The following is a 27812-nucleotide window of genomic DNA, read 5'->3' as shown; positions in this document are numbered from 1 at the left end:
CCCACCACACCTACATGGCATTACGTTCTCATCAGTAAAAGCAAACCCACGTTCTTTCCCTTCTCTAACTCATACTTGACCACTTCTTTTAAACCAGGTTAACATTGTAAAGACCAGAATTAAACAGAACCAAGTTAAGGATGTTAAAGGATTTATTTTTAAGAACATTGATAAAAATAACATGAATATATTCTATACTGTACATTTATTTAATGGATAATACACAGAGAGGTTATTTAAACTGTACGAGATCCTTGCTTCTTGCATTATACTGGTAAGCTAGTAAAAATGCTCAATGAAACACCTCTAGTAAAAGAGAGAGGAAATAAATCACATTATGGAAAATAATAAAAGGTTAAAAAGCAAATACTTTCTTACTATACAGGACTGGCTGGAATGCATTTAACATTCTCCACAGTATGGCCTGCATGGTGCCGTGCTTTGTATTTGTGGCTAAAATGAGTTGCTAACACACCAGTTCTTTGGCCTTTGCTGAGTGGTGCTTGCATAATGTCAAGGTTTTCATTCTGCCCCCTCCAGGAAATAGGCTGGGGCTGTGCAAGAAGCTGGGAGAAAACACAGCTGGGACAGCTGACCCGACCTGACCAAAGGGATTTACCATGACATCCAACATTATACTCAGCAATAAAAATGGAAGAGGGTGTTTTGGTGGGAGCTAGTCAGTGCACAGAAACTGGCTGGGCAGAGGTCTGCTTCAGGGAGGTGGTGAGCACAGCACTTGGTTTTGCCTTTTCCCTCCTTTCCCTTCCTCCTCCCCTCTCCTTCACTTACTAAACCATCTTGATCTTGACATAAGGGTTTTCTCACTTTTGCTGCTATTTTCCTCCCCCCTTCGCTTTAAGCGAGCAAGTGCCTGGGTGGTGTTAGTTGCTGGCTGAGGTCAACCCACCCCACTTACCCTATTACAAACTGCAGAAGGTTGGCAACGTTTGATTTTTACTTTTTAAACATAAAGATTACAAAAGAAAGTGTTCACAAAGTTAAAGTTAGATGAATGTTCCTCTAGTCGATCATCAGTTTTGGTACACTTTACCACATGTAAATCTTGCCAAAGTTGCTTGCCACGTAATTTCTTTTTCAAAATCAGTAATATAGCCAAAAGTATACATTAACATTTCCGTTACTGCATTTAATTACTCAAACACATAGACGCTCCCCTCACTCAACCCTTACACATTAGTCTTTCCTCTTTTTCCAGAGGGGAAAAAAAAAAAAAACTTCTCATTCTATAACACATGAGATTGTGCCTGTTGTAGTTTCTCCTCAGTACCAACATGAGCTATTTCTGCTGTGTGAAGCTATGCTTCCTTGTTGCCTTTTATTTTTATACAACAGATACAGTAAGGAAAAAAATCTTTATTTAGGAACACAGGAACAACTGCTTAAGTGGCAGTTAAGACTGAATTCAAATACATGATCATGACTGTAAACCATCTAAATAAGGTAACAAAAAAAACAGGAAGAAAGGTGATGTTTTACACAAACGTCAATATAAGCAGCAAACATTTCAACAAACAAAAGCATTTATAAAAAAATCATTCTATATAGGTAAAAGAGATACGTATTTCGTGCAGTTCTCATCCACGCCTAGTTTTAAAACTGGGAGCGGGGGAGGCAAAAGGAGAACAATCTTTGGAAAAAGAGATATCAAAGGGCAAATGAAAACAAGAATCCTCCTGTGTTCTGGAGCTATATGCTTAATGGAATGTGCTCAGCTTTACTCATTCTCAAATCTGCTGTATGGATTATCAGAGTCCTGGAGAAGACCTGCAAAACAAAAATAAGATTAATGCCTTTATCATTTTTTACCTGTATTGCTTATAAGGCTTGAGTTACTGAGCCCCCTGTGCTCTATTTAACAAAACTAAAGGACAATTCTTGTCTTGTAATATATCTATCATCACCCAGACACTCAAAATAATAATAAGAAATTGTTCTTAAACGCTCTTATTTCTCAGACTATAACCATGAATAGGTATTTCATGATTTTGGAGGTAGAAACTATTTCTATGATAAGTTCTTACGGAGAAAACATTTCACAATTGTGAGGTATATACTCCACAGAACATGTTTTTGAGAGAAACGAGTTTACAAAATCTAAGCAGGGATGGCTCAGGAAGAACAGATTCAGACCGGCCAGTTTATAAATTAAAGCTATTATAAGATCACCATCCTTTTAAATGGAAGGCACTGCTATTTTGACTTAGTTCTGCTTTGAATATGCACAACAATTTGTCACTTCCAGCCATTTGCTGCATTTCCAGAACAGGACAACAATCTCTAAGATCAAATGAAGATGACCACGGCATTCACCAAAACCTCCAGGGATAGAACAAGTGCCCCACTTCAACCAGATTGTCGTATTTCTATCACAAAGTTTCTTGATGTTTTAACCAGAATATTGTCACAGAAAGCATTGCAAAGCCATCCAATTCTACTGAGTGACTGGATACGCATACCATTTTCTTTAAGGATTAGTTGAGCTATCACTGTTCCATACAGCAATTATTTCAAAAAGACTTAAAAACCACACACCAGATTTAGGCTAGGCAGAAGCGTGTACTGAAAACAAAGGAGCCCCTTAAGAATCCAGAAGCTGACCTTTTGTTGTGAAAGAACAGCACAACTGCCAATACCTTTTTGCCAACATATATTATACTGTCATCAGTCATCAACATATATTATACTGATGACTGGCAAGCCTGGACTCTGCTCTAGCTCTCTGATTTAGGACAGGGAAAGAATACAGCAAAACCAAACAGCCCCAGCTGAAGTGCTCAGCTTCACAATAGCAGAAAAGACTACACTTGTCTCTACCAAATCTTGTAGGAGCTCCCCTCAGATCTTTACACGGCATACTTTTTCCACACGTACACAAGTATTCAAAATTCACCGCTCTATCTGAAACTCAGAAGCACCAAATGCAGACTGTAGTCTTGTCTACCTTGTTGCAGCTTTTCTGCATTTCTTTCAAAATACCAGCATATTTTAAGATACCACGCAAGAAGCATGGCTGATTATTCTATCAGCAACGGTGCCTGACTACCAGATAGGGAACAGCAAGTATTAAGGAGTATGCACAAAAATTCCTGTTGTTATAATTATTCAAATTGTAAAGATTTCAAGCAGCCAGTCTGTAAGAAGATAAAATCAAAACCAGCCCTCATGCCTAGTGGCTGTTACCTGCCAAAGAATAAGTCGGCCACATTTATAAAGCTTCAGCCAAGTAAAAAGAAATACAATCTACTTACCTGATAGATACCTTGCCATCAGAGGTACTACCCCTTTCTTTAATTGTTTAAAGAAAAGTCATCCTTCAAGCATTTATGCAATAGGGCTCTGGCTAGATGACAGCACCGATGGGAGATATCAACACTACCGAGATCAAGATTTTTGTATCTTTAAGCTTGCAGAAAGCAGTTCCACTCAGAACTCTAGGCAACAAACTTCAAAACAATCTTCCACAGAACTGTAAGAGGTGGTGCCAGATTTCCTGACAAAATTAACTTTGGAATAAAAGGATAAAGGGGGTTCTCTCAAAATCAAAATTAAGTCTTAGTGATTATCTTTTTTTGTTTTACAAAGATAACGAAAAAGGTGTCCCCCTTGGTTGAGTTGCCTCAACCAGTAAATGTCTATGACCTGTTATAGCCACAAAATGTACACCAAAAAAGTCACCTTTTACCTGAAAAGAATATAAACATGCACACACCTGTAGCTCTCCTGATTTTACTTAGCTTGCATACTTATCTCTACATAGCATTTTGTCTCCTATAATTCATTCAAAATATATACTTGACACTTCATACATCTGGGCGTAACACAGTAAGACCCTAGACATTGCTCTCTCACAGCTTAAAGTGCTAAGTTTCAATGGAAGTGGTGTTCTACATCCAGTAGTGCCAATTTCAAATTAATCAGAGGAAGGTAGGAAACAGCTGTCCCAACTCCAACATACTCAGACAAAAGCCATTTCAGACAACTAGTCCTGATAGTTCAAGTGAATGTGCCATTTTTACTTGCTGTTCTCAGCAATACTTGCTTTAATTTTAATGAACTAACAGGTTTGACAAAGAGCAGATATTTTCCACCAATGAGGCATTAGCACGTTTTAAGTTAACTTCTAGTTCTCTGAACTGTCGTATTGTACAATATGAAACTAAACTACTCAGGCATTAAAAATTGTGGGTGAATCCTATGTGAGTATCATTGGTTGTGACTTCACACATTCTTTTCCCAGGAAAGAAGGTACTCCACGAAAAATGACAAGCCCTCCTCCTGAGTGAAGATAGCCACAGAGGTTACAACATCAGATAAACTTTGTGCTCAGTCTTGCTCTCAAATCTGCATCCAAGGTTTAAATTTCTTTTATCTTCAGCATTTTAAATAGATCATTAGATTATATTAAAGGAGGAGGAGACAGCAGCTCATCACTTGCACCAATATTCTTACTGAAGAAGTTGTCTCAGACTCCAGTAAGTGGACAAAAGCAATCTAGAGAGACAGATGAAAAAAGCAGCATGACAAAAAGCTACTGTCAGCTGCCACAGCTGCTCTCAGCCATGACACTTAAAGAGGGGCTGCAAGCCTATGCTAATTGGATTGCATGTCTGGTGCAACTAAAGCTCACAGACTGCCTTGAACCAGACACGAAGGCTGTCTCTCCTGTTTCCCATTTGACATGGGAGCAACTACCCAACTTGTAATTTACATTTGCAGGTTCAAAGAAGTTAGCTGTTTGTAGGTTGAGGCATCCTGTCTGCAATAAAATCCATTTTAGGTTACTGTAAACTTAGAAATTGACATGTGGGGCAATTACAAGAACTTAAGAGCGTCTTCTATTTATCTTCATTACAAGATTACTATTTGACCTACTTACCAGTATTAAACAGCACTGGAAAATTTGAAAGGCATGATAGTAAAGTACCTTTCCTTAGCATGTATGAAATAATGAGTCCTTCTAAAATATATGAAATGACGAGGCAATTGTAAGAATCTAATGCCTCTTCCTAGCATATTCACTTATGTACCATGCTAACTATGCAGCTTCTCAGTCATCGAGACCTAACTGACCCTCATCACATATCAGCACTGCCTAAAAATAGAATTAATGAGATTCTTACAAGAGATTGTATATACTGCAAAAATTGAACTAGCTTGTGATATGCTGCAGATCTTCATCCCTTATTACATTTTTCCTCTTTATTTTTAACCCCCAAATTAATCAGTTTATTCTTAACATACAAACTAAACAGCTTTATGTGCAGCAATACACGACCTCCCTGTTTAGGGTCCAACAGAAGGTCAATATGAATAAGTATGCATCCTGACCAGAAGGAACATTTACTGAAACAAACTCCTGAATATAAAAACCAGCATCTCACATAAAATAAAGGAGATAGGATTATGTATCACTAAAGTAGCTATTAAAACCTTTGCAGAATTGAAGCAAGTGGTTTGGAAGCCCAAAATCATGAGAGGCAATCATTTTGTGAAAATGGAGATACAGAAGCCTTCCACTAATACCAGGCAAAATCCTGAAATAAAGAATAAAGCAGCTTCTTACTAATGCTATACTGAACATACAATAGCAGCAAATGCAGCAGCAATTAAATTGTAGTTCCTTTGTATGCTATACAAGCTGCAAAGTACTCTGAATTCTCCTTTAAAATTTCCTAACAGTCAACATATAATTTGTGTAATCATATTGCATTCATATATGTGAGCAAACGAAAAATACTATCAAATTTTGCAACAAAGAAACAATTCAAAGTGTGTATTCCTGGTTGCTAAAGCTCTCTATGGCTTCCAGTGCTCCCAAAGGACTGTGGCTAGAGTGACACCTGCAATGCATTATAAATGTGTAATTACCATTTAAATGGGGTAAGGAAAGCTGGTGGATGAAATGGGAAAAGGCATTCCCTTAAAGCCAACCAAATACTGAAATTTCAGGCATGATCATCTTAATCTACAGAGTCAGGTTAACAAAGTCATTGTCATTCTGCCACTCATCCATGCCTGCTTAACTGAGAATCCTCTCTGCCCTGCCTAAGAGTGCAAAATAATCTAGTGTCTCCATAATCATTTGCAGCAATTTTTATTAGATTATGTTTAATATGCTAACATATGTATTTACTAGGCAGAGAAAAATTAAGGCAAGATTAAAGGTTATAGCAGGACTTAATTGTCCCACTGATTTATTTTGAGAGCTATTTGTACGCATGTTATCAGAATATAAACTGTACAGGTTAGCAATACTTATGAATTTCATTGTTTATATTTTGTCTCATTTCTCCTCAGTTATTTCCATCCTTTTAGTACGTGCCAAATATTTAAGAGATTTTTTTCTATAGGGCAAACAATGAATTAGGAATTCAGGCCTCAAACCTACCTGATAGTATAAATTGATCTCTAACTACAGTGTCTATAACTAGCAAACCTGACAACTAATAAACCTCTGAGATTTGCTATTGAAATTTATGTCTGATAGTTAAGTTATGATCTTTTGTGGGTAAACTGCATTGCAAAGTATAACTACTCAAAGGGAAAGATATGCCTGACTCCTTATGAGAAGGTACACCTTCCACCAACACAATGAACTTGTTCCTAATTAAGTCACTGATGGACTAACATTCTTCAAGTGGGGGCAAAATGACACTTGTTCAGCTGTGTACAGTATAGCTAGATTCTGAATTTATTCTGAATTCTGTATCTATTCCAGAGGCACAGAATCGCACTTACACTTGTCAGAAAACTCAGGTACTCCAAATAAATCCAACCAAGCAGTCATGATGTTAAGCACCGAAGAGAAGCATGTCTTCACTAAGATGCAGGACCATTCAGAGACAAGTGAACGAGTTTCACGAGCAGAATGCAGCCTTCGAAATGTCACTTAACCCTTGCGCAGTGCTTTGATATACTGTTATAGCAAAGTCAGAACCTAGACAGCTTGCTCCTCTTAGCTTCACTGTGTTAAAGATACACACAGTTATTTATCTATACAGCAATGTATGTTGTGGAGACATAGCCACTGTCTTAAACATACAAGTTCTTCACCAGATCCATCTCAATGCTTCAAATTTGTCCAGATTGACTCTAGGGTCTCTTCTAAGGAGAAATAAGCACAATAAGTTTTTCTGTTTGTCTCATTATTTAATCTGGACTACTCTTGTCAGTTGCTTAATTCAAACAAACCTATTGAAACTGAATTGCAGATGGGGAACTGGGTCAACTATCCTATAAAATACCACAGGACTTTAAGAAAAAATCTTTCTACAACATTCTTCCTCTTGCAGCTCAAGCATAACACTACATTTTCCCTCCATTCAGGCAAAGGAGTGTATTTTTGCAAATATTCCCCAGGCAGAGACTTCCGTGCAGAGACTGTCTCTATTACTTCTGCATCAGCCAAAGGACACGCTGCAGATTCATGAAGGCACTGCCAGACACTGCCAATCAGTTTAAGAGGAGGATGAAAATTATCAGTTTTGAGCGACTCTTCAGACCCCTAGAATCACCTTCTCTGACATTACTGCAATTTGCATAATAATTGCAGCATAGTTTTAGCATATCTGACTCTGAATACACAGTACTATTAACCCTATGAACAAGTCAAAGTGAAAACTGAAAGGACTGACAAGCCTAGATAATAAAAGCCTCCTATAGAACACACCTGCTCCAACAATCTTGTGATAGGAGTCTCCTACTGGACCACAGCTCCACTTAAAACCAAACAAAACCCAACAATTTGAATCACTACATTAGGCTGCATCTTCCAACCTTTTTTAAAACAAACAAACAAACAAAAAAAAACCATCCTGATCATCCTGATTTTCAAAGTTCGCTATCTGTTAGTCAGTCTGTCCTCCTTCAATAACCATGGGTCTGCTAGCCAATTTCAACCAGATTGTTTTGTTGAGTTCAAGAATAAAAATCAGTGCTCTCTCTTAGGAAGAGACAGAAAGAACAATTTCTTATAATGAATATATTTAAACACCCACCCCAAGCAAACAACTCATCCAGCACATTGTCTCTTGCCAAGCAGGAGAGGCAGCAGAGGAAGAGAAGGAGCATAACAGCAATGAGGTCAGGTGTTCAGGTGACAGAAGACATGCATCAGTAGGGAACTAGGTTTGATTAGTTCTGCTGCTCATAAAACAGCTTGATTCTTCTATGAATTTTAAAAATAATTAGGAAAAGGGGAAAAGGAAATATATTTAGACACTGAATATCGAAACAAGATTACCACATACCATACTTCTTACGTATTTCATCATGCTTCTGTTTTCTTTCATGTTTCCTGCAACAAATAAAAGCATCAGAACATTCAGACCATTTTAAGCTGTGAGCAAAATATAATTATATCTGAAAGACATTACAACATTTTAGTATACAATTGCAAACTTCAAAAAAAAATCATTTATCTGTTCTGTATCTTGTCTTTAACATTCTCTGTAACTTCTTACTTATCAATGCTATCTCTAAATAAAATATATTTCCAAGCATAATGAAATGCATTATTCTTCCCATATAAAAGTACCATGCCCAGATGTATGTACATGCACACACACATAAAAAGCAAGTAGCAATGCTGGAGGATTCTCTGGTGCTTTCCAGCTGGGAGTATAATGGTTAATATAGCTGTGAAAACAGTGTGCTTCAGAATCACTATTCAAGATAATTTTATGAAGATAAAAGGTGCTGTATTAACTGTTTTATTTAAGCAATACAGCAGGTATAAGTGAGAACTACTAGTTTCTAAAATCCAGAATGGTAACCATGTAGGGAATAAATTAAAATATTGTGCTATTATAGAAAAAAAAAAAAGGATGCCTCTAGTTATTTCATCTAATTATGAGTTTTCAATACCACATTGCCAAACTTCGACCATTCATGTAAGCCAAGTGTCTGATGAGTTGATTTCTTCTTCCCCTCCCTTTAGTAAAGGTAAAGGGGGAAAAGTGAAGAAGTTTTAAATCAAAAACATTCCATCATTTCTCAGATAATGTGTTTTCATATCAAAGGGATTATATATTTTGCTTAAAAAACAAAACAACAAGCTCCTACATAACTGTTTCACTAGGATGATCCATGTTCTATATGTTTTGCAGAAAGGACATAAAATTTGACAGAAGAATGTACCTCTAACATTAACAAAATCAGCTGTTTGTTGTCCCTATAAAAAAAGCCCAATTAGACAAGTTGTGACTTTCCCCGATTCTAATTTGCACATATTCAGCAAAAAGCTGTTAGGCACTGACAGCTTAATTCACCAAAGATCCCATCTGCCCTATGCATATTCCACCTTCAAACAATTCCTACTGCTAATCAGATTCCGTGCGTCCTCAGAAGCAATTATCCTGTTTCCTGTGGATCTGAAGGGTTGAACTGGCCTTTCCCTGCAACTGCACTTCTGGAAGGCTTGCAGATAAAGCGTGATGAGAAAACCAAACAGAGGAGATTGACTCAAAACCTTCTGCTACTGTTTCCCTGAGACACCAACCCTCCTTTCTGTCCCACTCTGCTATTTGGGCCCAGGCCCCATGGGACACAAAACAACCTGGCCAAATTGAAGGAGGAAGAAAACTGGGGTGCTGAGAGATTGACGAGAACAAAGAAGAGTCAAGTTTACCTGCTGATGGCAATCTGACCCCAGGATTCCTACTTTCTGTGCCGCATTAAGATATAAACATGAGGCACAGGATCTCACAAAGAGAATGTACAAATTCGGCATAAAGCAGCTTTCTCTTGTATAAAGCCGATCCTTATTTCTATATGGTTTTCAAGTGACATTATGCGACCTCAAACCAATTTATTTTTTTTTGTGGTACTAACGTATTTGACCATTTTGCATGCTCTAACTCCAATAACGGAGACTCACTGCTGCAGTTTCAATTGAAATCTCAGTGCTTCAGCAGTCAATCTGAACCCGCCCTGAACACAGAAAGCAGTAAGTATCTGCAGAAGGGGGGTTGAAAGCAGTCTGTGTAAGCCTTAAATCTCAAAATACTTTAGGATACTTCCCCAAAGCTATTTTAAAAAAAATAAAATCTAAAATTTTTTAATTATTACATTGTTTAAGTCTGAAGGGTAAAACCATTAATATTTGAGGAACATTCAAACTTTGCCAGGCAGCCACTACTGTGTAATAGGATCCATGACTAAATCTGTGCACACTAAAGCTTAGGTACACATCAACTGAGCAGAGTTAGACACAATCCTGAAGAGTTATTGAATAAGCCACCCAAAGGAGCCTTACATCTTACACTATGATCAACAAATGTCATCGTACAGTGCCTCCAACTTGGTTCTGTTTCTTAATACTACTGCTCTTATTCATTTTTCTCCATACTAAATTCTTGGCTCTTACAATTTGCCCTCAGTGTTATAAGCAAAGAATGTATTTTTCCTGATAATAACAATTCATGGTTTTCCATACTTTGTTATTTGTAAATTAACTGCAAACGTTCATTTTTCTCCCCCTGAACACTGCTCTCCCATACCACAACCCTACCCAGTTATACTCAGCAGTTTCTCATTCCAGATATCACTGCTTTTCATTGGCTATCAGCTTCCAACAAATCATGATTTACAAATTATACACATCTAACATAAACGTACCACATATTTGCAGCTGTAAAACAAGAAAAAGGCATACTACTTGATGCCATTTTAAATATGATTTTTCATGCTGTAGATAACAAAGTCAAATAAAAGATTAAAGTTGTGCAATAAAATACCAATTTTTCTTCTGTACTCATAGCTAAAAACTGAATCCAGGTTTCCTTTACTTCTTGCTCCTTATTAAGTACAAATTCTACATTTCAACAGTGATTATTAGTCTTCTTAAAGTATTTTTGTAGAATTCCCATAAACAGTGTCAAAGCGGCTGAGAATATCATGTGGATTTTAAAAATTTAGTTGTTCTGATAATCTTTAATTATTTCAAATAACCTCTTAGAAAGTGGATCAAGATGTCTTTACATGACTGGCAGAAGGTAGGCTGGCTGAGAGCCACAAAGATGAAGGATAAAGCGGTAGAAAACAGACTATCAGACACTGGCTGTCAAGCATCCTTACTGACCACCAACGTGTAGTAGCAGCTATTTTAAGATATTTACTTGTGTTTCTCTTCAACAATGCAATAATAGACTTACAAATCCATATTTAGACACTAACATATTCCTGGACAGGAACTGACCACATTCCTTTTTAAGTTCTACATTCAAAGAATCACTTTGGTTAAGTTTCAAAAGGGACCTCTGGAGGTCCTCTGTTCTGCCCCCCTGCTCAAGCTGGGCCACCTAAAGCAAGCTGCCCAGGACCGCGTCCAGACAGCTTCTGAAACCTCAAAGGATGAAGACTGCCACAGCCTCTCTGTGCAACCCATGCCAGTGCCCCAACATGTCTTCCAACAATACGAGACATCAGCAATAGACAGAAAAGAGGAGTTCCAGAGGGCAAACTGCTGGCGAAGAGCAGGTCCTTAGCAGCTAGAAAGGATAGACCACATGAATACGATACAGCGTTTCCTCTGAAGTTGTCTGGTCAAAAAAGGCTTGTGAGACTATGTCCTGCAGCCTGCTACTAGCGATTCCTCTCAGGAGGTCATACAGGAAGAGAGCAGTAGGTAGGTTGAGGTGTTCTGGCCTGTGCCTGGTGTTTTCCCATGGCCCTCCTAATCCCTCCCTGGGCACATCATAAGCATGTATGTTCAGACCATGGGAAATACACAGGGCTGCAGTTATGTTTCCTCCTGCAATTGGAGCAGTTTGTCTGTTTCAGACAGTCCTGACACAAGCTAGGAAAGATCGCTACTGCTCCAAAGCTGCAACAGTCGTTCTGGCAGGGCAGCCTGCTCCCAGAGATGCTTGTTCCTTAATTCAAGAACAGATTCAGCCTTAGCTCTGTGTTGCACATAGCCCCAGTGTGCGCACAGCATTCCCTACCCTCCAGAAGCATCACATTTCCTACAGATTAACTGTATCAAGAATTTGAAGTTGATGTACACATCACAGAGGAAAGGTTATGGTACACAATTATCCCCTGTGCCCCTGGTCATGAGCCACTGCTTTAGAATAAATACAGGTTAAGTACCAATTTAACTGAACATCACATATTACTTAGGATGGACATTTCAGCACAACAAGGCATGTGGTTTTGACATACAACAAAACGTTGATATTCCTCACAGAATTCCTTTTCTTTAGATTAAAGCTACTCCTCTTTTTCCTTTGTTCTTCATTTCCCCTTCACCAATCCAGTTTTCAAAAAAACCTAAACCAGTCAGAATGACTCCTATCTAGAAAGGGTAAATAAATGCAGCTACACATCAGCTACATACTGCTGACATTGAAAAATACACCTATTTGTGCTATCTTGTAAAGGTCATCTCCTTATGTTAGGCCAAGTGACAAACATTGAATGAGGGACCCAGCGTGTCAAGGTTCTTGAGGAAAAACTAGTATCCATATTGGCACACCTGAAGAAATGGAGCCAATTAGTCTCAGCAAGGTGTATCGGGATGACGATGTTTAAAGAACATCACATACCAACTCTGGAGGTATTCACAGCGTCAAGTTATCTTACAGGACATTTTGCTATGACTTCTTAAAAGCTTGCACATAATAGTTAAAGAAACACAATAACCACCACACAACTAGGTGAGGTTTTCCCTAAAGATATTAAAAATAACAAAATTATAATGCAAGCACAGGTGTGCAAAGTGTAGGACTTGTACTGAAAAAAAATCCAGAAAATACCTACAAAGAAACAGTGCAAAAAAAAATGCAATTTTTTATTTTCAGTTCTTTGCATTTTTCAATGAGCAATCATAGAGCATTCTACATTCTAAAATATCAATTGCCTGACTGTTTAAACAAATGCATAACATGCCTTTGTATGTCAGTGTATTCAGGACATCTTGCCATCATGACTTGTTCCATCAAGCCAGGACATTCTTGCAGAGAAATTACATTAGATGCTCCATTCTAAGAATACAATATCACTTGCCTTCATTTCTCTCTCCCCTCCATTCATCTTTGAAATCAATTAGTGAACTGTGAGCAGGCATTAAGCAATCCTACAGGATGGCTTCTGTTTTACTATAACCATTTATGTCTTTCCTATGGGACCCATATGATTTTCTCTTTTAAAAAATGAATAGAGTTTAAGGTTTTAGACAAAAGTGCTGCAACAGCAGCATATCATGCCCAGCTGTTAGCTGCTTAAGATACAACACTGAATTTTTCAGATGACTTGTCCAGAACACAGTATGATTCATTTCATGATAGTCTGTACCCCTGCTAGACTCTGGGAAATCTGTATTTTTCCTCATGGTGCCTTTGTGCAAGTCTTACCCAAAACCAATGGAATTCAAGACCAAGAATCAAGCAAAACCCTCTTTCTTTTCCTACCATCTCGTATTTTGTTGTCGGTTGTATGACGGCAACATTATCAGACGTACAGGAGGAAGCTTCTCAACAACAGGATGTAGCAGTTTGCTAATAGACAAAGGCTGTCGTAAATGTTTGCAGCAAGGCGGCCCTGGACACCTGTACTCTCACTGTCTCACAGATTTAAAGAACGATATGAGCTAACATATGAGCTAACAAGAAAACAAGAATAGCTGGTTACCTATGAGTTAACACTTCCTGGAACATTTCACTTGCTGAATGCCATTTTTTTTGAGGGCAGGAAACTATCAGTGACTAATAGGAAAGACTAGTGCTAAGAGAACTGGACGTGGCAGCATTTCAGGAGAACTAAGACCACAGATCAACACATCTGTTTCAAAATGAGGCAAAAGATGATACAATAGAAGGAAAGAAGGATAGTAATATATGGAAAACACCTTTTCCATATATTTATGGAGAAGCATGTGACTAGCATCATATGGGAGCCAGTCACCATATTACAATAATTGTTAAGCTAGTCATCACTGCTAGATCAGCTGTGAGGGTTGGTCTCATGGACATACACCCTGTTATAGCAATGTCTCGGATGAGCTCGAGAACTCAGAATTTACTAGAGTAATCACACTGCTGTTGCAACATGCCCCACACTAAGGTGTCAAAGAAAGGAGTATTTCTGCATGAGAAACGTAATGCCTCCATGCAAAAAGTCCATAAGGGGAGTCACGTGGAAGCACACCTTTGCCCCCTGAAGTCCCCCCTCATTAGAAATGCATCTGAGTTCAGGAGAAAACAGCAACAGCAGCGAAGTAGCCCACCTGTTATACTGCCACCAAGTATTTAGCAAACATAACCAGGAAGTGCCAACTTAGGATCAGTTTCCTTGCCAAGCCTGTAAGGACTTAGACCCACACCTGACAGCTCCAAGCCTAGCATTAGCCCAGTTAGGATTCTCCTTCTAACTTGCTGAAGCTAATCCACTGTCAATCTCCAAAATAAAGACTACAAGAGGAATTATAATTCAAAAGGTACATAGGCTTGGTATGTATGTACTTCACAATCTAAAAACATAATGTAAAAACCATGAATAGTCACTTGAGAACTACAGGAATAAAATCCTCCATCTGGAGAGATACTGTTCTCACTGAGCAGCGCTGTACCAGGGCTGACTCTTTGTAGCACCACTAGTCTTGTGCTTCTTTCCACACTATGCTACAGGTTTAACAGAAGTGGCAACGTGGGACTAAGTCTAAAATGAGACCTGAGGCAAAGTTTTCCATTTCCTGAGCAAAATTCCTAATAGGTATCTAACTCAGAGGTACCTGTTCAGTCATGGAAATACAGTCTCCTAACCAAGTTTACAAATCTCACATTGAGCCCAGTTCTGAAAAAAATCTAACATTGTCATGCCAAACTTCACAGTAACTATTGGACTTCTTGTTTAGTGCTCTGTGTATTCCTTAGAAGGGCAGAATACTCCTATATTACCAAGAAGTGGCTATATATCAAGCTGCCAAAACTTACCTCTGAAGAGACTGTAGTCTTCGTTCCTCTCTCTTTCTAGCTAACTGCTCCTCTTCGTCATCTTGTCTACTAGAAGAATAACAAGAGAAGGAAAATGTAAGAAGAGCAATTTTAGTGCTAGACAGTCAGTGTTAACACTTGCTTTCAAAAAGGATTTATAGTCTGATCTGAGACTTCTTCACAGCAATGTATAATTTCATTGCTATATAATTGAAAAAGAGTATAATTACCCTTTCACAATTTTATTATACCCAAAAGCTTTGTCCTCTGCAGCCACGTGCCATTCAGACTCCACAGGACAATTTAAAGCCTCTGAAGGACATGTTGCAGACTTCTCCTGCTTGCCATTTTCCCCACGTGTCACACCCTATTTAGGGTAAGCCTACTGCACACACAGTTAAGTTCATTGTTGCACCTTTGAAGAAGATTGATGGTTCATAAGCCGTCAGTGCCAGACCTATTTATCTTTCCCAACAGCCATCACTATCCAATCTCAAGCTGGCCCCAGGAAAGTGGGCTGCATGAACTGTCTTGGCAGCTGCCTGCCTTGTTATGGAGTAAGCAAGAATTTACCTGAGTGCAACAGCAGTGCGTATCTGGGAAATGCTGAGTCTACGTGGTAGAGCTGAGCTGTGCAGGTGCAGATATGCTCTACTGAATGCATGCCCTTAAGATGCATAACACAGTAAGAGCTGCATCGCACAGCCTTTGCCTGCCTTAAGGAAAAGCTCTGCGACTTGCCTTTGAGAAAGCTCAGCTTCATTTATTCAGAGGTGACACCTGAGAGTTGTAGAACTCTAAAACACATGCCAAACAATATTTGTCTGCTATTTGTTTCTGACAAAGTTAAATGTCAATTCTTCAGGATTTGTGAATGGACACCTGTCATGCTTCTCCAGAAGTTGTTAATTTTCCAGAACTAAATGCACTCAGAAGATGCCCGATTTAAATATTTACACTATTAACACACCTGCTAATAGAGCAGTGGACAAGTACCACACATCTGCAACAACCAGTATATAAGTTAAGCAAGAGTGACATCCAGTGGTTAATTACAGCACAGTTATTGTTTAACAGATAAAATTCACAGGTTAGAACTGTAAACTGAACTCAAATTTTCCATCTGCTCAATCAGTCCATACACATATTTGAACATGTTAGCTGTTTAAATGCAAGCAAATTCAGAATCCATGTAATGTTTCACATACAGATGTTCTAGGCCCTCCATTTTTGTTTTCAACTGAAGAGTTAAGTTAGAAAGCCTGGGGGACAAGGGGGTATTAGCAGAAGGAAACAGATGCACCTTTACTAGAAAGGCATGTTAGATCCTTTTGTTTGACTAATTAATTCCCCATTTTTGCATGTCCTGGAAGACCAGTAGCTTTCATTCTTGGGCATCCTTCTGCATAACTACTTTATTGGAGGCATTGGTATCTTTTAACTATGCGATTGTCTCACTTCACATTGGTGTTGCAAAATATAAAACTACCAAATCAATGAAATGGTGGTATAGGATTTAGAAAATCTATTTATTTCCCATAAAAAAAAAAAAAAAAAAAAAAACACAAAGTAGCACCTGGTTTCTAGATACTGCAAAGGAACTGAGTTTTTCCTCAAATCTAGAAAATCTGAAATTAACACCCACATTTTTAGTATCCTGAAGTAGTTAAGGAGAGAGTCTATTTAGTGTAGTTCCTAGTAGAGTTCCATGATTAATTATCTCAAGTACATGGAACCAGACTCAAAGTTCAAACGCAGGATAAAAAAAATAATAACTGAAACGATGCACCAATAGTCCTAGGATTTCTGTGGTAGAGAGGGAGTAAGGTGCTTCTGACTCCACCTGATTAATGACTCTCAGGTGGAATCATTAATGCTTCTAAATATTCCATGTTCAAGAAAAAAACATTTTGTCATCTGAATATTAAAACCTCACAGCTTGTAAGTTCTCCGAAGGAACACTAATGCTTCTGCCAAACAAGGTTATACATGAGATATGAGAAAATACATCAAAAAAAAAAAATCAATAAATCAGATCTAATACTACCCTTTTACAAAATTTCCTTTTTCTAATTCATAGTTTAAAAAAATTGTTGTTTTTTTTTATTTTGTTTCTGTTCTCTGCAGAAGAAGAGTTCCCAAACCTAAGGAAGCAGAAAGCAGAAGTATTCTTGCTGGGAATAAGTGGGTTTAGAGGCAGTAATATCTCAGGCTTCAATGTAATAATACATACTGGATCTTCCTGAAATAATCTGGATCCCACTCTGACAAGACCTTTAAAGCTTTTAAGTGTCAGAAGATTAAGCTTGACACCTCTGGAGCCCTGACATAAACCAGCTCTCAACTAACCCTCCGTATTTAGAATTAGATGTTACAGCAGTGATTGACAACTTAGCTAGTAACACTGAGGTCTGACACAAATCTCTTTCTGTGCAGGAATCAAGCTCTGTTTGTTGGCATGTCAGCCACTGGAGCCAATACAGCTCTTCTGAGAGGAAGTCGGCAGATCTTACAGAAATCTAAAACAGTCTTCAGGGCTTACCAGCACAGGGCTAAAGAGCCATCCATTTTTGGATTTGCACTAAGACGAACCAATCTACCAGGAAAACAGGTACATGCATCTTCCTCAGGGAAAAGAGGAGGGAACGACAATTTTTCTTTTTCCTTGAAAGCCACCCTGTACCATTTTACTGTGGCTTGAAAAAAGCCACTACAAGACCACAAAAATTCTTAAAAAGAGAATCAAACAAGAACAATGAATTATGCGTACTTGAAATAGTGCCAAAATCATTTCAGACCAAGAAATAAGGTCCACATTTTGGTCACACCTGTAATTCTGCCCCGAACAACATCACTTCGCCAGCCTTCCAGCATCATTTTCAGAATCACTCGTCACTGAACACCTCCTTTTTGTCTTTTTCAAACAAATACAAAGTTATCAAAACTAACTGCCAAATTAAAAGACTCTCAGTATGTTGGAAAGTAGAATTGTAGGTTGGTAGGTAGGGGAGACCAGCACCCAAAGTTAGTAAAGGAAATAAATAAATAAACATTTACCTCTTAGAACACTTTCTGCAGTAACAGCAGTAACAGCAACAGACCGCTATGGACACCAGAATGAGCCCAGCTATTACAGCCATGGCAATAATCAAAGCCTCAAAGTTTACTGAAAGATATGAATATATTCAACTTGTTAGACTCCAGCATTAACATTTACCTTTCCAATAATTCTTCCCCTCCTTCCCAAGCCGCCCCCCTTTTTCAAACTTTGTGTACAAAAAAGCCAAGCCACAACTCCGTGTAATCATCCCAATTAAAACTAATCTACACTGAGAAGACATTAAAACAAACTGCTCTTTACATACACCAAATTATTATATAAGTCTTCTGGTGCAGTTCCAGTTTTGTCCCCCAGTTGCTACCTCAGCCTCTGTACAGGGTGAACAAAGTCATGTGGGTGCAGCATTAGTGTGCATACGCTACAGGCAGCGGGGAGGGAAAGAGCAAAATGAAGTAAGATGACAGTATCAGTCAGGGGAATTGAAGGAGCCCAGCAAAAACTCTCGACACCACTGCCTAAGTCTTCTCCTACATCCAAAGGACAATTAACACGTGGACAGGTTATTATTTTGACAGCATAAGTTCTAACAACTGTATCTAGTCTAAATTGGGACAGGACTGCATTCACAAAAAGAGTCAGAAATGTGTAGTTCTGGAAAACAAGTCCCTAAAGCAAGCAAACAGATAAGCAAAGCAATGGACACAGCTTTGGGGAGCTACTTAAAGGGCATAAAATGAAATGACTCAAGGAGGTTCTAGCAATAGAGATTCAAAAAAATGGAAATACCTCCACCCCACCCTGTCTTGCTATTTCAAAGCATGATGGGGTAGCATCGAAGCTTTTCTTCTCCCTTCTCTTACCTAAATCCCTCCAAACTCTGCCAGAATTCAGCAGCCTTATGCTGTCATACTACATAAAAAGCAGCTGCACATGCTACTTCTAGCTTTTACTGCTTTGGAGTACTAGTGATGAGCAACTCAAATCCAGCAAATGACTTTCAGAAGGTCTGCCCTCTCTGACCACATGCATAAGCCAAAGAGTTACTTCTGCTAAGCCTGTTACTTCTCCACTGACCTCACCAACTCGTGTCTAACTGACACTTATCTTTCATAGATCTTGTGAAAGATTAGATCCCAGCCTTGAAGATGGACAACCTACCAGTTTTTGAGTAGTTTCTTTTAACAGCCAAATCATGCTGAAACACAGCACATGACTTGGAGAATGTTCCCAGTTTGATCCTCCAGTCATTGAATTTGGTTCTGTATCCTCTTCCTGCATTCTAAAAACACCTTTAAGACCTACCTTTTCTCAGCAGCAATACATTAACCAAGTATCCTCTCAACATTCTTTTTTGTAGGCAGACTGATTACACCCTATAAGAAACTGTGAATCATTGTTCCTGCTTTTAAATCATAATTTGTCATCCTCACATGAACCCTCTCTTTCTCAACATCCTTTAAAAATACTGACACGAGAACTGTACAAACTTTTCAAGTATTATCATAATGGTGCTGCATACCAGTAGAAAGTGTACTCCTATTCCTATTCATGAGCTGTAGTGTTAGCAAACTTTTTACCACACCACATCAACAACTTAACTGTTTATTCCCCTAAACCACAATGGCTCATTCCACAAGCAAGAGACATTTACATTTAGATACCCTGAATCCCACTACAGCTTAAGAGCCCACAACTACTTTGAGCCCTGCCTCAGAACGGGGCACAATATAATCATTATTTGTCTGGTGTGACAAACATGATCGTGATAAAGTATATCTATAGTGTCCCAAACCTAATGAACAGCATAAAGCTGATTAGAGCATCAAAGCAACTATGCAGCTGCATAAACTCTTCAACCTTAATTTTGTTACGTAGAAAAATGTTGTAAATATTTCACAGAATCACAGAACGGTTTGGGTTGGAAGGGACATTAAAGATCACCCAGTCCCAACCCCCTGCCATGGGCAGGGACACCTCCCACCAGACCAGGTTGCTCAAAGCCCCATCCAGCCTGGCCTTGAACACCTCCAGGGATGGGGCATCCACAGCTTCTCTGGGCAAATTTTTGCTTGTGCATTGTAGTTTACTGGGTATGGTTTATAATACAGTTTAATATATAGTTTCTCAACCTATACATTTTCATATGAAAACATTTCACCACATGACTTCTCTCATTCTTTTACTCCCCTAAGTTATAAGCAACTAAATAGAAGTTGTTCAGTGTTCTAAAAATGGTTCAATCTCCATTAAGAAAATAAAGCATACTATGTATATTTTTAATTGCCATTTAATTGAAGCAAAAAAAGTAATTTGAAGCTATTAAGTGCACAATAAAATTGTCAGTATCCAGTCTGCTTTCCTGTCTCAGCTATTTCTTTGCTTGTTGTTTATGAAAAACAAAGCAATTAAGCTAATTTGTATTATGTTGCTTCCATACCATTTTTTTCTTCACTGCTGGTTAACAATCTTTCAACACATCTTATTCCATATAAAATTGGAAGTGGAAGCCATTCATTTGTTTATGAATTTTGAGAGCTGCAATATTCAACCTCATTTGCAGCAACACTTAGCCAATACCTGGCTCTTCATTTTATTTGCAAAAAGGAAAAACAAGCCCACCATGCTCACGGGTAATTAAGATTCCTGCTACATCTGAGGATACTCTCAATAAGACTATATACTGACCATGACATGCTGCTGCACAGAATTTATAGAAATATATTAAGGAAATGCAAATTTGTCTGTAAATTTTGTTGGTTGGTTTATTTATTTACACTTTTTCTGCTGAGAATGTGCTTCTGTACATAGTTTTCATTCTGGGTTTAAGCTACATTCAGTCTAGAAACAGGAACCATAGCCAAGCCAGAAATCCCTTCTCTAACAAAAGTAAAGTGATAAGAGCACCCTTACTGTCTGTAAATGGGTGCGATCACTGCTTTGCAAGAGGACACAGCACAAACGTCTTTCTCTACTGGCTAGGATGGAGTTAACTCCCTTCCTAGCAGCCCATATGGTGCTGTATTTTGGATCTGTGGCCACAACAGCACTGGTAACACACCGGTATTTTGGCTACTGCTGCACAGTGCTTGCTCAACATTAAGGCTGCTCTTTTTCTGACTTTGTTCCCCCTGCAGTCAGTAGGCTGGTGGTGGGCAAAACACTGGGAGGGGGGCACTGCTGGAACATCTGACCTGAAATGACCAAGGGGATATTCCATACTGCACAATGCCACACTCAGCAATAAAAAATGCGGTAAAGGAAGAAGGGGTCAGCAGCACGTGGATAGGTAGAAGGTGTTCTGTTCTCCATAGTGATTACTTTTTGGAGACAGGCTGGGCATCAGTCTGCCTGTGGGAAGTGGTGAGCAATTTCCTTTGCTAATCTCCCTGTTCACCCCCTGCCCCCATCATAACTACTGCTTTCCCCCACCCCTCCAACCAAATTACCAGGAAAAAGCTGTAGTAAGTGGTAGTCCCATTTTAGACTAAGCATACTCAGATCTCTCTCTCTCTACAGCAGAAGTAAAATGAGTACCTACTCCAGCAAACTCCCCATCGAGCATTTGAGAGTGAACATAATGAAGATGATGGAAGAATGCTTCTTACAGGATAATCAATACAGGTGTTGTTGGTGTAACACCAAAGGCACTAGAAAAAAAAGAAAAAAATATTGATCTTCAGAAAACAGTTTACAATCCTCTCCACAAAGAACATTTTTATGTACCAGATTGTATTGATACATTGATAGCACTTAGTCGTATGAAACCTACAAAAGGTTGGTACATTTCCAAAGTAAGGCCAATTTGAATTTTGTACTTTAGTGTAAATAATAATAAATATATACGCTAACCTGAAAATATCAGGGGACAATCTGAGATACTCAGTACACTTGAGGATAAAAAGGCTTTTGGTTTAGTATTACTGAAAGTAACAAGAATTACAAAACCCCAAACACAACTGTTCCAAAATTTAAAACCAGCGGTATCTTTGAGGAATGCAAAATACATGTGGAACCTTACTTCAGCCCTATATTTGGCTATCAACAGAAAGAAAACCATAAAGAACCTTTACAATTCTACAGAAAGTTTTGCATCACAATAATAAGAGATACAATCAATGAAGAAGTTCTGGATAACAGTAAGAGGAATCCTTGACAGAATGGGGTTTTGTAGGATTCATTACAGACAGAGCTCATGCAGGAACTGTGCTTTATCTAACCAGACTATCAAGTACATCTCCCACACATCCTCAGTTGCACAGTTAGCTTGCTGTCAAGAGTTACAAAATGCTAAATACAAAAGAACCGCTTTGTAGTGGGTTCTGTTCTCTTGAAATGAGTGAGGAAAGTAACAAAGCCAATGTATGTACATGTTGTTGGTAGACTGAGTCACAGACATCCGTAAAATGCATCTAACAATGTTTGCTCAGAACGTGCTTATTTTTGTTGGCCTAGCTATTTAACAAAAACCAGCAGCTCAAAAACAGTAAGACTAAGAGCCTGGAAGTCGCTGTTAAACTTGGTTTGAATGCAGTGGTCACCCTGTTTCCAGTAGGTGGCCATACTAGATGACCTCACGATGTGCACTGCCAGTGACACCCTGCATAAAAGGCCAGCTGTGTCCCTGTAATGGAAACTACTGCACACAGCTATTAAAAGGGTGTGTAGCCCTAAGGGCAATAGCTGATGCTGCTAATACCTGCTGCAGAGGTTAAAGTAAGAAAATATTTCAGTTGACTTATTCCTGACACTAAAAATTCATCTAATCATCAAAATTGACTTAAATAAAGCCTAAACACTCAAGGGCAAAACATTTCCTTAACTTTGATTCCTCTATACACTACCCACAAAGGAAGGCTAAAAATATCTTATTTAAAAGCAAATCAAATGAAGAAGAGAATCAAACACAGAGAAAACTCTCAAGACATTAAGCAATAGCTACCTGCACATTAAATAGTGTTTCAGGATTCTAAAGCGCTAACCAAAACCTTTATGCATTATTCCTTACAAAACAGTACCTCAAAAAAAAAAAATCAAATACAACAGCATCTCCATAAAAATACCAAGCACTCTGAATTTCTTGATACCAACTTTCTTGTGTTTTTTATCAATCAACTCTAAAGATCAACCCAATTATAATTTTAAAAAAAAATCTGATCATTTTGAATCACAATTCTATTTAACTGATTTAAATGGTAACATTTTATGGTTTGCTTGGAATTACTTTTATCTATTCACCAAAAGTTTGATTTTCATTTTAATCTGCTTTTACTATCTACAGTATTATCAGTTGGTAATTTTGTCTACTGTGGCAATTAAGGTAACTTCAGCAATCCTTTGTTTTCATATTGCTTACGCAAATGCTAATGGCTTTATTTATAGCCTTTTTTTCCTTAAATGCATTCATGAATTGTCTGAATCAAGTTTAAAGTTACCTCTTCAAGGTTAACACTGATGCTATTGTAGCAGTTGCCCTGAATCATCCATCATTCAGTCACCAAAACAAGCCTGGACTCCACCACTGGTTTGACAGATTCTGAGAATAATGTATCTATAACTCTGTTAGTGTCTTCAGTGTGTATACACACACACCTGAAGGATTTATTCTGCTCACAAAGTGAGCGCACAGCTCTCAGGTTAATAAAAACGGTGCTCATAACACCAGTTGCAGCACCTACTGGCATCAGCTGCAGCACTATTTGGAGTGACAGGCACACCAGAGGTAGGGACAAACATTTAATCTTTAATAACCCATATTTTATGTTTCCTACACTGTATTTTTGAAGATTAAGTGTTATTTACAGTATGCCAGGCTTATGATGACAAATAGAGGTCTGGCAGCACACAGTCAATGGCTACATCACTACAACACAATTTATATTTTTCATTTTTTCTTGTAATTCCAAAAGATACATAGAACAATGTTTAGATATTTCTCAATTTTCCCTAGTGAAAAAGACTTGCAGTAACTTACACATAATTTCAAGACTCCTGCAATATTTCTTTTTCAGTGACATCTAAAGCTAGAATCGGAAACACTCTCACTGTAAACATGGGAGTTCTCTTCTGTGCTGCCTGCAGTGACAGACACGTTTGGATACTCATCACAACCCTTATCGTGTAGCTATAAAGGTTTTGAGCAAAGGGCATGGAATAAAATTCCATTGATTTAAATGTCTACATTACCATAGTCTTATTGGAAATCTAAACACGTTGCCACAAAAGCAGTGATCTAGCACAACAGTCTGAAGCACTCACAGTCTCACATAGTCAGAGAGGCCGGTGTCTGAACAGCTACAAAGCACCGACCAGTCTGCCTCAGCTGAATGCAGTGCTCAGGGCATCTCTAGAAAAGGCATTTCTAGCTTGCTTACTTGAATTTGTCAGCTCTCATATTCTGGATACAAGGAATGCAAGGCATTTCATCCACATAGGATTCAGTTCATCCAGCCCTCACAGAAGATGGAAATTTAACCAATGCTGCTTGAAAAATGAGGGTGAGAATTCAAACCAGTAGTAGCAACTTGCTCTGCTGCCCTGTGAAAGCACTGAGCACCATGGAAAGGGGAAGCCTGGGTACTGCTTGGTCACTCCTCTCCAGGCAAAGCAGAGAAATACCCTGAGCAGCCAAATCACAGGCCACCCTGTAACCCTGGGAGAATGAAAGCACATTGGCTTCAAGGGGAGAAAAGACATCTGGCAGAAAATTTTACCAACTGCGGGCAGACAAGAACCAACTGATCTGGATGCCCTGTTATTAAGGGTAGTTTAACTACCTTCATCATTTTAAGAGAATTAAAAAAAAAAAAAAATGCAACAACTTGATATTATATTAAGTGAAAAAAAAAAATCATCAAATTCTTATCAGTCAAAAAAAGATGTTTAAAATCTTACCGAAACGTTTTTCAGGCATTCTTCACAAGATCGATGGGAAAATTTTGAACATGCTGGAGGAAAAAAAAAAAACAAAAAAAAACAGGTATCATATTTATTTTTATTCAGTAATGTCAAACATTGAGTGCAACTTTTAGGCTCCCCCCCCCTCCCAGTACTAGGTATGTCCAACAATTTTGATTAAATAATGAAAGCTCAATATTTTCATTCCAGAAGAACTGCAGCAAAGAGACAGAAAGCAGTTTGACCTCTGAAATAATTAGGGAAACAATTTATGCTTTTCAAATTGAAGGTACAGGTAAGCCATCTCATCATGAGAGGATTGATTCTTTAAGGACAACAGGGGAGATACAACCCAAGAGCCTCCCTCTATCTCTGCTGAAGTTCTCAGACTAACACTTCAACATCACCAGTGATTTAGGTTACATCTTCAGTAACTGAACCACCAAATGAAGAAATGTAACATCCCTTAGATCCTTATCAAAAAGCTTTTCACCTTGTTTATCTTCAACTGCCTTCTTACGGACATGTATCACAGCCTGTAAGAGCATATAACCAAAAGACTGGGGCTCAAATTATAAAGAATAAAATCAGACTTTCATTTACATACTCCATTACAAAATATTACATTACCACGAGTAACCAGGAAATAAAGTTTAATTGTGCTTTATGCATTTCTCTGGGTCCCTTAACTTACAAGGCACACAAGTCTTCCACCAGTCATGGTGTTCTCCTCAAGAGCAGAACATAGGAAAAAAACACCTCTCAGACTGAGAACACACTCAGCGCCTCCAATGCACCTTGCAAAAGCAATATGGATACCAGCATATTAAAAAGCAACTTTTAAATGTTTGGATTCAAACATAGAAAGCTGACAGACTCCCTCTAATATTTCAAGGGACTACTGAAGTATCTTTATCAGGGGAAAAAAAACTAAGCCACAGCACCGCTACCAACAACCTCTCACAGCATATTTTAGCCAACATTTGTCAAAGAGTCATTCCTTCTATTTTAACATAACATCACCATTAAGCATCTAAGATGAAAGAACGGGAAAATTCCTTGCAGAGTCAGCCACAGATGCATGAGGATTACATTCTCACAAGGAGATAGGAAAAAGCTATTACTGTTCCTACTTTTTTAAAAAAATGACTAGAATCCTGCCCACATGTACAGGAATTGTAGCACATTAATTATAGCTAATTATGTTTTCAGTAACTGGAGCACCCATTGTAAAATGACGACCTGTGTGACCTCACCTTCTGGGAGGCATCCTCGAGGACCAGCGTAACAGCACACAGCTCCAGCACAAAGGCTGGTCTATCACAAAATACAGGTGAAACGTAACAGCACAGACAATAAAGCCCTGTTTATAAACAGCCCCTTTCCAATATGCGTGGAGGTAGCATACACAGATTTTTTGGTTGTGTTTTATTTTTATTTTTTTTTAAGGAAGACAGAGTTTTAAACCATCCACTGTACACTAAGGACTGCCCCATAGCCTTAGGATCGATGGCCCTTGGGGAGGGAGCTCCTTACTACGCCTCTAAAACCAGCACAACCACTCAGTCGGAAACCTTTCCGCACCTACACCAAGCTTGTTCTTAGGTAGTTTGTGTTTATTTGCTCCCTGCCCACACACTCAGCTTAAACCCTTCATATCTCCCATGGGCAAATTTCCATAAAGTTTGAAAAAGTAAGTTTTTCACCTTAGTCTTATTTCCCATTTCATCCCTCAAAGGTCGCTCACACCCTTCCATATGACATAGATCCGTAATTCCGTGTAATAGGGAACCTTTTCCACACCAACAACAAACTTTCTGTCGTGAACAACCTCCTAACCTCACACAGAAATAAAAACACATGAAAAGCTCAATCCTAGCGCACCCATAAGCAAACTAACTGCCAAGGCAACCCGATTTTTGGCTCAAGCCAAGCTCTTTAGTTTGGCTGATGTTCCTCAAAGCTATTAGAAAGAAACTGATTAGCTTGCAGTTGTTAGCAGGTTCCTTCCTGTCCAATAGCCGAGAAACACTGACTGCTCCCTTTCTCTTCTGCCTCAAGGCAGCTGTCCTAAAAACTGAGTATTTTCTTATCAAGCATAAGCCCTACCCTCAAAGGAAGAAGCCCCCACGAGCTGGGATCTAAGAGCACATGTCAAGGTCCATCTGCGATACCCTTATTTAATGCAAGCTCACCTGGCCTGCACCTTTCTGGTCACATCTGTTTAAAGGCAACCAAACTGAGGAAGCCCCCCACATGCACCCCGAGCAGGGGCAGAGCCGAGCGCCCCCCGGCCCCCTCAAGGCAGGCTGCCCGGCCTGAGGCGGCGGCGGACGTCAGCCTGGGGGGCTCCAGGCTCTGCTGGGCGCCCCCGGATGGGGAAAAACCCCGAGCCCCGCGGCTCCCCCACGCCTTGCGGCCGTCCTTACCCTGTACCGGCACCGGCGGAGTGGCGGTGGGGAAGGAGGTAGCCGCCATCCCAGCACGGCCCCACGCCAGCGCCAAGGCCGGCAGCCAGAGCGGCCAGCAGCGCACCGCCACCATGGCGCGGCCCCCGCCCACCGGGAGCCGCCGGCGACGGCGGGGAAGGGGCGGCCCTGAGGGCGGTGCTGAGGCGGCCGGGGAAGGAAGGGGAGAGGCCGGGGGAAGCGTGCCGCCTTCCGTGAGGCGTGCCGCCTTCCTCCCAGGGGCTCGTCGTCTTCCTCTTGGCAGTTCCCCGTCGTGCTGCCGGCGATGGCCGCGAACCTGGCGCCTCTGTGGGCTGTGGCTTGAAATCCTCACAGCATTCGTAGATGCATATTGCTGATACGCCAGGCTTTTGGTTTAATTAATTAATTAATTTGTTTTCCCGGAAGGACCCGTTGCTCCTGCCTCCTGGTGTCACGTTGCTGTGAGGAGCC

At 39.4% G+C, this 27812-nt stretch overlaps 1 protein-coding gene across 2 annotated transcripts; it reads right to left on the bottom strand.

Moving 5' to 3' along the window:
* Window positions 1–134: 134 nt before the first annotated feature.
* LOC118161638 (pituitary tumor-transforming gene 1 protein-interacting protein-like) lies at window positions 135–27748 on the bottom strand. Of its 2 annotated transcripts, none has more exons than XM_035317191.1 (7): window positions 27342–27748; window positions 24910–24962; window positions 21557–21665; window positions 18015–18123; window positions 14958–15023; window positions 8274–8320; window positions 135–1788 (listed from the first exon to the last, which is right to left on the bottom strand). In XM_035317191.1, the coding sequence occupies exons 1-7, from the start codon at window positions 27454–27456 to the stop codon at window positions 1739–1741; spliced, it is 549 nt and encodes a 182-aa protein (XP_035173082.1). In that variant the 5' UTR covers window positions 27457–27748; the 3' UTR covers window positions 135–1738. The 2 variants fall into 2 exon arrangements, with proteins under 2 accessions (XP_035173082.1, XP_035173081.1); XM_035317190.1 differs by having other exon boundaries at window positions 14958–15026; window positions 27342–27740.
* Window positions 27749–27812: the final 64 nt, after the last annotated feature.

This window comes from Oxyura jamaicensis, chromosome 2, assembly GCF_011077185.1.
Source record: "Oxyura jamaicensis isolate SHBP4307 breed ruddy duck chromosome 2, BPBGC_Ojam_1.0, whole genome shotgun sequence".
NCBI classification, from domain to species: Eukaryota; Metazoa; Chordata; class Aves; order Anseriformes; family Anatidae; genus Oxyura; species Oxyura jamaicensis.
The sequence above is the reverse complement of the archived record's forward strand: the minus strand, read 5'-3'. Positions and strand labels throughout refer to the sequence as shown.

Bases quoted from the DNA above. Each gene is read 5' to 3' on its own strand.
- LOC118161638 (XM_035317190.1), bottom strand. From the start codon at position 27,456: ATGGTGGCGGTGCGCTGCTGGCCGCTCTGGCTGCCGGCCTTGGCGCTG. The intron at 24,963-27,341 runs GTAAGGACGGCC...TTTTTCCTCCAG, and splicing joins TCCGCCGGTGCCGGTACAGG to CATGTTCAAAATTTTCCCAT. The intron at 8,321-14,957 runs GTAAGTTTTGGC...TATTTGTTGCAG, and splicing joins AGACTACAGTCTCTTCAGAG to GAAACATGAAAGAAAACAGA.